At 35.9% G+C, this 12691-nt stretch overlaps 1 protein-coding gene across 2 annotated transcripts in view; it reads right to left on the bottom strand.

Annotated features, from left to right (window-relative positions):
- The window catches only part of cdin1 (CDAN1 interacting nuclease 1), a 70222-nt gene extending 58472 nt beyond the window's left edge, over positions 1–11750 (bottom strand). Inside the window, exons 1-2 of one of the 2 annotated variants that reach the window (XM_015350679.2) lie at positions 11632–11750; positions 11063–11173 (exon numbers count right to left, since the gene is read on the bottom strand). In XM_015350679.2, the coding sequence (XP_015206165.1) occupies positions 11063–11163 (101 nt within the window). In that variant the 5' untranslated portion in view covers positions 11164–11173; positions 11632–11750. Of the gene's footprint in view, positions 1–11062 lie in introns of both variants that reach the window. The other variant, XM_006632497.3, reaches the window with a different exon arrangement.
- Positions 11751–12691: the final 941 nt, after the last annotated feature.

Genomic DNA, 12691 nt, shown 5'->3' with positions numbered 1-12691 from the left:
TTAACTTGTTAAAGTGAAAAGAGGCCACTCTTCCCAATACCTATGAAAACATATCTGTGTTTGAACAAAGGAGTATGAGTTGAGAAGTGAGTCTTCTATGCTACTAGCTTCTATGCTATGAGCACAAAACCTGGGATATCTTTAGTTTTTGATGGCCCATGGGGAATTAAACAATATTCCCTTTTGATACATAATACAGTAGGTTTAAAAAAAATAAAGTGGTGGATAAACACACACAAAATGTGGATACATCTACAACTTGCATTAGAAAGGATTTCACAATGTTTTATTGTGCATGTCAGTATTTTAGCTCTCTTTTGCTATACCACTGCTGACTTGTATAATGTCTCTTTCCATTGAATAAGTTAGACATTAACAGTAAGTTATTGCAGTCTTTACATTAATGTAAATCCAACCTGTGGTCTCTGGGGTGTGCTGTATTCAATTCATAGTAAAATGTGGAACAATTTACAATGCATTACAATTGAAGTTTGATCTCCCAGTAGTTTCTACAGTAGCATAACACAGCCCACATTTTCCTATTCTTTGAAATACATTACATGGTCTTGGGCCTATGACAGTTTACTTACAAGGGGTTACACGTTCGATTTCAATGTAACATTTTATCGAAAACGTTCAATATTCTGAGGTTTTAAAATATTTAATGCATAATGAATTCTATACATATACAGTACATGTACACAGTACATTCTATACATATACATATACTGCATGTGGAAAAATTAAACTACAAATTAATCAATGTTTTAATACATACTGTACATAATACAGTATATAGCATTTCCCTGGAAAGGTATGATAGTTTATCTGTCCAGTCTACTATATCTTCTGGACTATCATCTGGATTCAACTTCTCCATTTGCTTAGTATAGTCAATAGTATCCACTGCCTTAAGCGACCTGCCTCCCTGATTGAATAAGCAAATAAACTGGCAGATAAAGCCTTGTTATTTCACGCCTTGCTAAGTAAATATAGGGAATAATCATCCTTCCATTCCTCTGGTTTTACACAGCTCCACAAGAATTAGGAGGTTAAAGGTATTCGGTGATGTAATTTTCCTGACACTATGATCCCTCTGATCTGCCTCATGCTTTGGGGTCTCTCTCTCCGGTAACCTTTCATACTCTGCAGACTCCACTCAGCAAGGGTAAGCTAGAAACCCTTGTGTGGCAACCTTAGCCATCAACACAATCCATGCTTTGATTCTGGTTAAAACTGTTCTATACATATGCTGCTGCTGAGGAGGATCAGTAAAAAGAAGCAAAAAAGAGAAAAATGTAAGGGTATCGCTTTCTTTGTCACAGTGTGCACATAAATGTAATTGCCCATATTGAAATGTTGCACACAGTATTGTAACACAGGCTAAGATCACTTAAAAGGTCACATGTCCAGAATACAAATGCTATATTTAAACACCTCAGTTATAAACAAAGTACTAGATGATGGCAGAACACCACTGAAGGTACAGCACCATTAAGACTACATAGCGTCTCTAATTAATTACAGGTATGAGTCTTTCAAAGGTATCAAGAAGCTATTAATTATTTTTTAAATCTCCTATTTACAAATAATTAATTATAAAAAATAGCAGTAATTTACTTAATGAAAGCCACCTGGCTAATGACATGTGCATCATATGCTGCGACAGTAGTTAGCATTTGGAAGAGTTATATGTAGAAAGTGGTGCGTAACTAGGCTCTTCAGGGCATAGAGCTAACTGAGGCATATCAAATTTTTACTAATGACTTTGAAGTTTTGCAAAACTGAAGTTATAACGTCAGCATTTTGATAACAGCATTCTATTAAGGTCACAATGAACAAAAATAGGCAAAGTACCATAATGTTTAGAATATTCCTCATGTCTTGAGCCTAAACCATACCACTGTGGATAAATCAGTCTTTCTTCAGAAATAATATAGCCAATATTAAATGTGCATATAGTCAACAACTATTATTTAAATTGTAATATAAACATTGTTTTAAAAGAATTTTGCATTCGATTTTAATTTTGAGTGTGAAATTATGGCAGATATTACAGTTTAGCCATTAAATGCATGGCAGGAATGAAAAATAGGTAAAACTGTCTCTAAACACAGACAAATGCCCAGATACTGAGACACCAACAGAACAGAAACATTCTACACAGTGCAGTGAATGTAAAAACGTTACGCGTGTCCTGTCTTTTTTAAACAACACTATAAACCCAAAATAAGAGTTCCAATTCACTAGAAGAGCTTTGGTAAAATTTCCAGTCTATGCAAATCTGTCTAATTACACATGCTAATGTTACAATATACGAAACATCTGTTTTCTCAGCATATTCTATCACAGACAAAATAATAATGACTGAATGGTTAAGAAGTAATGTCGTTGCACTTAAATATTAAAAAAACACCTGTATTTATGCTGATACAAGGGCACAGACAATACCTGAAACTTTTTAATGAAAGGTTGTAATAAAGTAATTTGTTTTATGCTTTCACTTTAATGCAAAAAAGAGATCTTGTTTCTTCCAATTTTGTGACTACTTTAATGTAGGAAAAATTCTATTACAATGAAGAAAAAATGAATGTATTCCTTGCATAAGGAAAATATCACAATAGTTTGATGAAGAAAACACTCTGGGGACAGGTACAGATTTTAAACACAGTGAGTCTGTTTTTAAATATCCAGGAAAGCTGGGTCCACAGAGAACCCTTTTCAAGAGGTCAAAGGGATAAAGCAATTTAAGGAAAATGCCATTTTTGGAAGATCCTTCAGGAGTACAATAACTGGGGATTCAGCCCACAGACTATGTATTTCCCTCTAACTAAGCGATTATGCTAAAAAAAAGTGATTATTTAAAAGTAAAACAAAGTCACTTAATGTATCCTAGTTTGTTGGCACAAAACTAGTTTGCTGCCTTGAGTCATTTCTTCCCAGGTAAATTTAGTTTTTTAAATGAATCCTGTATTTCAACAACATTATAAAGAAAATAAACCAAATGATTATTTAGTCTAACCTAATCGTAATGGAAAATGGCTAATGAAAGATACAGACTGCCCTCAGAATGGCATGTAAAACACTTTCCCTTTTCCCTCTCAACATAACTATATGACAATTTTGATATGTTTCTTATGCTAAATGTGATGAGAACAACTGGCCAGCTCCTTTCCGCCCCCAAGCATGTCTGTAGTACTTTATTTCATAGGTTTCATTCTTTTCTGCAATTGATTCCAGTACAAGAACTGCTCCCTAGACAATAATCCTTAGCATAGCTACCCAAGTTTACACTAATGTTTTCACATTCATTATAATATGATTGATTTTATTAATTATTTTTGCAGCTTATTTATATATGTGCTTATTTGTTTGGCTTTTATTTACTAGATGTTTTCATTCATGATGTGGCTGCTTCCACCTTCCCTCAGTTTCTGTATTTATTTGAATATCTACTGTAAAGCTTTGTGCATTCCTGAGTGGGCTGTTTGTTCCTGGAGTATTCTGATCATCACTGCTTGCTGGGTTCTCAATCTACTTCATTTACAAGATGCTTAGCGGGCACGTTTTTTCACTGGCAAAAAGAGATGTAGGATCCCCTTCAAGCCTCCTTGCCAATACATAACATTTATTGCATTGTTTTGGTGCATTCCACTGATGAAGCAAAACAATTCCCCCCCCCCCCCCCAAACTTAGTAACCATAACACACTGCTGATAAAAGTAACCATGTTCCACACTCATCTTCCTATTTCATGGCAGTGAAAGTTACATATTTTTTAAATCCTTAAATCTAAGTTTCCAAACACAGCATCAGGTTCTTCATTCATGACCATTCTTGCTGCTCAGATTCATCCAGGTCTGGGCTTAATGTTGCAGTATCCCAAACTACGTAGAACAGTGCAGCCATTAGCTTACCACAAACACACCTGACAGCTTTGCAACTGTTCCAGCAATGATCACATAAGCAAGAACACACTTGCTATTAAGTTTTACAATCTAGAGGCTATATCTGTGAGCATAGCTACAGTGTATTACTGAAGCAATTTACATGAGATATACACTTGAGAGGTCTCAATTCGATTCTCCCCTGAAAAAAACAGCATACAATATACACAATATATTGGAAACTATTATAGAAATGTGTGGCTAGTTGCACCATAATGTGACACAAAATATATGGTGAATGGAAAAAAAAATTAATGTAGCTAGAAAAACTGTTGTAAACCATAAATGTTTGTACGCCAAACAAAAACACACTGTGCTTTCTTAAATGCAATCATTAAGCTTGCTAATAATAAAGAAATGATCCTACTGTATATTGCTCTGAGGGGTTACCTGAAATGCTTTCAGAACGATCTTGATTTCCAACAAAACAATTATCATTGATATGATATTTGCATCAAAATCAAGACAGTCAATGAGGGAGGACTATCTTACGAAAACCAAATGGAATGATGCTGCACAAATAAGTGACACATTTTGTCAAAAATGGTACTTGCCAAGACAAAGGCATCTGTTAGCTGTACAGCACATTTAGCAAATTTCGAATCTGTATTTTTCAGACGCAATATACTGCTTTATGCCCGCAGATCACAAAACAAAAACATCGTGTAAAAAAACTGATGATTTTACTTAAAAATAAAACCCATTTTAAAATAGTCATTTTATTTTAAAGACACATTGAGCAAGAAAATTGCTTTTGAAATTACCATGCTAGCAATTAATCACCTAAGGAATTTAATCCCAATTAGCATCACAAACTATTATAATAATACTCATATCCAGTGGTGGTCAAAAGGCAAATACTTTACTCTTCTCCATCTCCAAGAAGATGGCTTGCCTTCGTACAAAATCTGGTCAGTGGTTTATCACAACTGGGTGTTTTTCACTCAAACAAGACCATGATTTGAATATGCATGCAGTATGAACAATCCATCTCATGTCTATAATGAGAAACCCCTTAAGGCATAAAATGATCTACTGTACACTGGCAAAGTAGCCTAGTACTAACAGTGTATACTGGTCTGTGAACCATTGCATCATCAATCTAATACATATTTACAGTATAAATCAATCCATTTGCAGCTAAATATAATACCTATACTTAAAGGCTGTAATGTCCAAAGTTTAAAGATTTTTTTCCCAATTAATACTTTTAATTTAAATAACTGGTAACAAATGACTGCCTTCTCCCCTTTTGAGCTGAGAACCATCTAACCCTTTAATTTGTTTTATTTTTAACAGGAAAATAAAAAAGTTTGAAAATCATTTAACCACAATCTAACTTAAGGAATGTGCAAATCCAGAATTCTTAATGAAACTGTAGTAGATCAGTACTGAGATGATCTTCCAGATCTGCACACGTCTTAAATTCTTCAAGCAATTTGCATGTATTGTTTTCTTAATCATATACCATGAACAAAAGATTGGTTGTAAACAAAAACCAACCAATATATCCATTAAAAACAGGATTTTATTAGGATTATATTTAAGACAAACTATGGGTTGATTTTTGACCACATTTAAGAAGGTCCTTAAAGAAAACTAATAAACAAAATCAAACATTAATAGCCTGAATATTAACTCTATAGTTCTAATGGTTGTTACATAATGCACTTCCTAATGACTGATTGGCTGAAAAATAAAATTATAAATGTATGAAGGCCTTTGCAGAAAGTACAAGACTCATGTTTGAAGTACCAGGCATGCCACATCTTCAATACCTAGAATTGTTTGACACTACAGAACAAAATATAAAGTACACTTAAAAATAACATTAATTTTCATTAATAAGGATGAAAAATATGTTAAATATTAAATTATAAAATTGTCTTCTATGAATAGAGAGAATGTGAAGGACATTGGAATTTAATAAGTTACAATACCATTTTAAAAAATCACTATATGCTTCTTCCCCTGATATGTAAAAGATAACTGGCTATAATCCATTATCTTCACACCAAAATCCTTGGTAATTTAAATACATATTAGATCCAAACCCAATTTATACCAGGCACGAGGTATAACACAACAATATTATAATAAACACATGCAAGACAATAATTCATTTAATGTTCACAACAAAACTACCCAAATCAATTCAATTGGGTGGCAGATCAATGAAAATATATCAGGAAATTAAACATTACAGGCCATACCTGTTTCCGAGTGTACCAGTTTACTTTTTCTGTTCAAAGTGTGGATCATCAGTTTATGCTACACCAAATGAGATTGGAAGCAAGTTAACAGTTAATACAGCTTTTTCAGATTAAATAGCATGTAATATAAAATTAACACCATAACCGAATGAATAATTGTGGAGTGGTCCCAAATTATACACAGTTACAATATTACCATCAAAAACAAAGTATCTCCTGCCAGCTAATCACCATATCAATGGCACATGCCACAACAGAAAAGCACTAGTTTATTCCACTGATCATGGTAGATAAACCCCAAATAACAGAGAAATTAACAAATGCTTGACATTTGCTCAACATCCATTATTCTGACACTACTTCTGAATTTCAAAGCCTGAGAGCATGCTTAATCAACATTCATATTCCCCAGTGTGCCACAGGCACCATATTGTGCCCCGCCTAAGCACTGATGAAAACTGCACATTAGCTATTTCCAAAATGTTCTGGGACCATGCAGTGGAGCACGGCTATATCTTGCTCCTGCTCTCACACTTTCCTTTTAAACACTTCCAAGACAAAAGCATCTGCCAGTTTTTACTCGGGGGATGTATGCAAAATGAACTGAATGCAGTTTTTAAAGAGAACGTAATCATTACATCCAAATTCATTCATAGGGCAAGGAAAGGCCAAAGAGGCCTCTCTGGGGACAAAAACCTGAGGGACTTTCTCCCCAGTGAACTGGGAGCCATGCACAATCTTAGGAGCAGACAATTTCCAATTCTAATGTCCAATACTATGAGACTTGTGTCACATCCTACTGGCCTAGATACACCCATTCTGTTTCCATTGTAGCAAGCACAGACACTAGACAGGACACTACTGCTAAGCGGGAGGTGCAATATTTGCATGTTATTCAATTGTGAAAGGGTAAAAGTGACAGCACTGTGTCAAATTCTTTTCCCTTTAGAACTCAAACTCTGTAGGAGAGGCATAGCTGACAGATGACTCCCCAACATCTGTGTTACGTGCACGTCACAGATGAGAAACCTCACATCCCTGTCATATTCACAAATAAACAGATGACTGGCGTTTTGCAAGAACTCAGTTCTATATCTATCTACTGGTCTGGACCAAGTGCATTTTTTTTTCTGCCGTTTCCTCGCTTTAATTAATTGATCTGCATTTTGGCACAATTCATTGAAAATATGAAAAGCACAAATGTTTCAGCCACAGGAATTGAAGCTGCATTTATTCTGAGCCAAGACAACTTTGAATAAGCAATCTATTTTCATATATGCTTGAGAAAATATTCTTATGTTATCATAACCAGTTTAAATGTTTTTTTCTCCATTTTTGCTAACATCAAAGGAAAGAAATATCTAGTACACATCTTCATCATTTGACTTTTATTTTTGCTAAGAAGAAAATAACACACCAGAGTATATATAAAAATTCTCCACATGTAGTTCCACACATAAAAGCCTTTTTGGTTCTTGTGTTAGGAATGAGAAAAATGTGATGAATATTTCTGCCTGCTGCACAAGACCCACCATGTGGCTAGTTTGATGTATATTAAAGCAGATTACTCTCTTTACTGTGCACCTTGGTGGTTCACCAGCATAGCATGCTGTTCAGGCCTGTGTCTGGTATATGCGTGATTAGAGGTAAAACACCTATCAATTCCTAAACTGAAAATGACATATGTATGTGGGTGCCATAATTATATTATACCTAATAATTGTACAAAATAAAAACTAGCCTGAATCCAATGTGACACTGATCCGCTATAGTATTTATATGGGGTCATGTACCCTAATACTGATGTAAAATTATTTACACCCCTTTATTCAGCTGTTCCTTTCTTCGTGGCTCTTGCAAGATAGCTACTAAAACACTTGAGGAAACAGTGGTTAGTGTTTTGAAACAGAATTTTCTTTCATTAAATCTACTCAAGCAGATATTAAAGATGCATTTAATATAGTAGGAAATGGTCGGTGGGCACCACCAGCTGTGACAGACCGGTTACTGATGAGCTACTGTCGGCCAGCCCTCTCAGCAGGATTCTGTGTCTAAGGCTGCTGAAGGACAGCGATAGCTTCCCTTGTGTGTAAGCTCTATTCATCTCCAAAGTATTTACTAAATCACGGGCTCCTGTGCAGAAACTCGGTGTTTCAGCGCATGCTAACAAATGATGGATGGCCTAGTCAATACGTTATGTCTTGAAAGCGTGATTTCCTGCCATTCCAATCTCTAAACCTCTAGAGTCCTCTGAGCTGATCGGACATCCAGAATATATTTTGCAGGCTGTGAAAACAGTGAAGCAGCTCCGTCTGTCAGTCCTAAAATGGGATTTTGTTTAAATCTCGTTTTCAGAAGTTAACAGCAATAGAAAAGGAGAATATACTGACTGAATAACTAAACGTTAGTGCTCGGCAAGCTCATAATTTCAGCATTCACTAGAATGTTGATGTGATCATATAATTTCAAATGGAAGGCTACTTTGTTCAGCAACAATATAAAAAAAACATTCCTCTGATTAAGGTATATTTCTAGGGTAAAAATATAATGACTGCTGGTAAGCAACACAAAATGGTACAGTACATATTATTTATCTCTTATAATTCATGATTATGTCAACCATGTTTTTGTTGGTAGTTTGTTCACTCCTAGGATGATTCACCCAGAGGCGATTTGAAAACAGAAATGTATATGTTTAAAGTGAAGAAATATTTCAGAAATCAGGCTCGAGATCTTGAGATGATATGAACAATATTAATAACACAGTATTTTGTATTTTACACAAATATAACATTCCTGGAATGCACCCCTACTCTCCTTTTAATGATCATATTACATAAAACATTACTTGTATTCAGATATGCTCTTAATTTTATCTTTTATTATGTAGGAGGCTGACAATTTAATCCATACATTTGTACCCATTTCTGCAACTGGGTATTGGAAGAATTAAGTGAAGCACCCTGATCAACAGTCACTAGGATTTGAACCACATCCTTCCAGTTACAGGTCCTGCACAGTATCCACTGCACTGCTCAGTTGCCCCTTATCACTACCTTCCAGAAAAAAGGAATGACTTTTTCTTAAATCGTGAGGACAGTCTTGAAGCCACTGCAAGGCACAGGTATGTATAGCAATTCCTATGAGTCTTTTTATAAAGCTCTCCTACTATTTTCATAAATTTAATCTTTTCTTGGAAAGCATCCTCTTTAAATTACATTCACTCATCAATCAGGATTTTAGGCTACACAAGCAAAGACAAACAGCAAATAAATTCAAAGTAAGAAAAGCTATATTATCTGGTGCACAGTCTCCTTGAAATTCTTACAGTAATGTACAGTACCTAGAGTATTTTCCCTGAAGGCTTACCTTATTCTAAGCAAGATTATATATAGCACAATGGAGCTAGAGAACACTCAGTTCTGCTGTTTCTCAGTAACCTTTAAGGAATCAGAACTGTCATGTTCAATAAAAGGATGACATGTTGGTGGGGCGGGATATTATTGTTTTTTCTTTGCTATTATTGCATTTTTATTCTATTTGAGAAGGAAAGAATTGTATTGCCTCCTTTTCTTGTTTTTTATTTTTTTTAGCTTAAGACTAACTTGTCTGGAGAATTTGTTGTGGAATCAACAACTCTTTACCATTGTTTTGCAAACAGATTGTGAACTACTGTGAAAGAAGAACTAAGCATTCAAGTGTTTTCAAATGTGAAAAAAGGAGATGTTTGCATATGCGTGTTTCTGAAGGGCAGGGGAGATGGTAAAGCTACAGTAAGCAGGTGTTTAAAAGTGCTCAGAAAGCTTTCCTTTCTAAGCGTTAGCGTTCTTATTTAGAAATAGGGAAATTCCTAACCCTCCATATTTGGTAAATAGGGATGCTTACAATTACATTACATTTATTTTTGGATGTTGTTCTTACCATTTAAACCCACTTCATAGTGCAGCCATTTGCATATGCAAGGTAGCAGGGCACAGACAAGAACAACAGTCCTGGTTCGTGTGACTGCAGCCCAAGCAGTAGTCCAGAATCCAAGAGAAGAGACCTACTGTAGGAAATGGGTTTACACAGGTGCTATTACAGGGATCAGCTGAGGACAGCCCTCACCTGTGCGATGAGGTGTGCCAACGGCAGAGCTTCGACTCTGACACTCCTTCATTGTAATGCATGGGTTGCGGGTGTTTTTGCAAAACATTCCACAAAACTTCTGTCACTTGTTTAGAAATGACCACTGGCTTAGACCAGCCAAAATCCTTCTTGAGGAAATATTTGGCAAGGGCAGACCTTGTAGTTTCTTTGTCAGAAAACCATTGTTACTATCCAGTTACCCATAGTTTTGTCCTTATCTAAAAAGTGAAAGGGCATCACAGCAATGGAATAATCTGGCCAAAATAAAAAATCCTTTATGAGCGAGACAGTGTGGAGGGGCTGCCCTTCACCGAGTAATAAAAAAGTAATAGAGTAACCTCACTTCCGGGAATCTCAACAGGCTACCTATTTTATAAAAATGGGCTGTAATCCAGGAGACCGAACATCTGCTCTTATTCGTGGCGCCGAAACAAAAGCGTAGCGCCACACAGCATTCATCAGGCATATAGTTTGCCGGCGATACATATCGCCCCAGAATCAACAGGTGATTTTCCCAAACAGGGGTCTATTCCCTTATGTCTAAACTCCGTGTTCACGCAACTTTAACAAAACACCGCCGCGAATTATTTCGTATCTTCTATGCAAAGTTGAACAGAAATCACACCAACAGACAATCCTAAAAACACTACTTAATACGTTCGCTTAAGCATGTTTGCATTGGATGTTAAATCGATTGGATAATTTGCCTGTTCTGAGTAAACAAGAAGAATGGGTAAGGTACTTTAATTTAATGTCACTCAGGTGACAGCCTTACCTGGGAAACTTTTCCTTAAGCATCCTCATACACTGGCGTGTGGGTCGGAGTTTCTCCATAAACCTCGCTATCTCATTGTATTCAGCTCGAGACAGCTTCATGGTTTCACGCCTTAAAAATAGTAAGTACCGCACTGGTAAACAGTTCTGTGTTTGACTTAACCTCAGAGGTACTGTCTTTCACCAGCTACCTGATACATGTATAATGCTTTCATTTGCCATTTGCTAAAATGTATTGTGATTGTTTTTTTAATGACTGATCACCCCACTATCCGTTTCAAAGTAACACACTAGAAAAACCACTCGTTATCAAAGGCTTTACGGGTTCGCTTCTTCCGACATGCATTTAAAAATATTTAATCCTAGTTTTCAAATAACTTATGGTCCTTTCATTAAATGTGGACAGGCTAATTTAAAGGCGCTTAAAATGTAGTTCTAGCTAACGTCTGCAATCCGTTTCTCTCTTCCTGTTTACGCAGGGCACCCGTTTCCAAAAGTAAAGCGGTGAACAGGCTGTCAAGCCTAAATTCACGGTTTACTTTTCGCACCTAAAAAAACGGAAAAACGTACCAAGCTACAATTCTACAGTTTCGCACAAAATCTATACTTGCACGTATGACCTCTGCAAAAAGAAAAAAAACGTTTTTGCTTCCCGCGGTCAAGTTGAATCACCCTTTGGCAACAACAACGCTGCAGCTCATTGGGTAGAGCCTGGAAGAGTTAGTATTGTGAAAATACATAGGAGAAGCGGTCCTGCTGGTGAAACAGGCGACTGGCGTACTGTAGTCTGTAGTAAAGAAGTGCAAGCGACATTCTCGCTTGGGTAGAAATTTCTGTCAGTAGTAGCTGTTGTGATTTTGGTATTTTTAAATCTTCTTTTTTTCTCACAAGGATTAGTGAGAAACGCATATTTGATTTTTTTTAAAATTCAGTTGAGTTGGAAATGCAAGGCTCGGAAAACAAATTTGAACTTTGCTCCTGATGTGAACAATCAGAACGCAGTTAACAACGTGTATTTGCAATATAGATAATATATAATATCGGTGATTTATGGGTTGATAGATTAATATTAAAATATTTGTTTTTCCAAAATTTGATGTTGTATAGCAGGTGTATATTGTGTATAGCACTCCAGGATTATTATAGTTCATGCGTTTGAGGAAGTCTTGAGTTATATCTCTGGACTTGTACTGTAGTTCAAAGCTACATACAGTATACTTTGTGTCGCTCTAATTGCCTACGCTTTCCTCTTGCATACTTCCTCTCGTTTTAAAATCTTTGATGCATTCGTGTGGTTAAAACTAGATTATGATTTAAATCAGAGGTTCCCTATCGTGATTGTGGAGGCCCACGGTACATGCCTGCTGCTTTTCACCCCAGCTGAGCTTAATTTAAGTCTTAATGGAGCTAATTTCCTTGATTGAAACAGTTGCAAGTTTTTTTTTCCTGCTCAAACACTTGGAATTGTAAAAAATGCAATTGTTAAAAGGCAAGCTCCAACATGTTGAAAGCTGAAAACAGCCAAATAGTTAAAATCAGTCCTATTATTATTGAGTTTATTAAAGGTTTCCAGGACAAGGAGTGGGAATAATATTGGGTTGGTACCTCTGAATTGTAAATCTCATCCAGA

The sequence above is a fragment of the Lepisosteus oculatus genome, chromosome 8 (assembly GCF_040954835.1).
Source record: "Lepisosteus oculatus isolate fLepOcu1 chromosome 8, fLepOcu1.hap2, whole genome shotgun sequence".
Lineage (NCBI taxonomy): Eukaryota > Metazoa > Chordata > Actinopteri > Semionotiformes > Lepisosteidae > Lepisosteus > Lepisosteus oculatus.
This window is presented reverse-complemented; position numbering and strand designations above follow the sequence as displayed.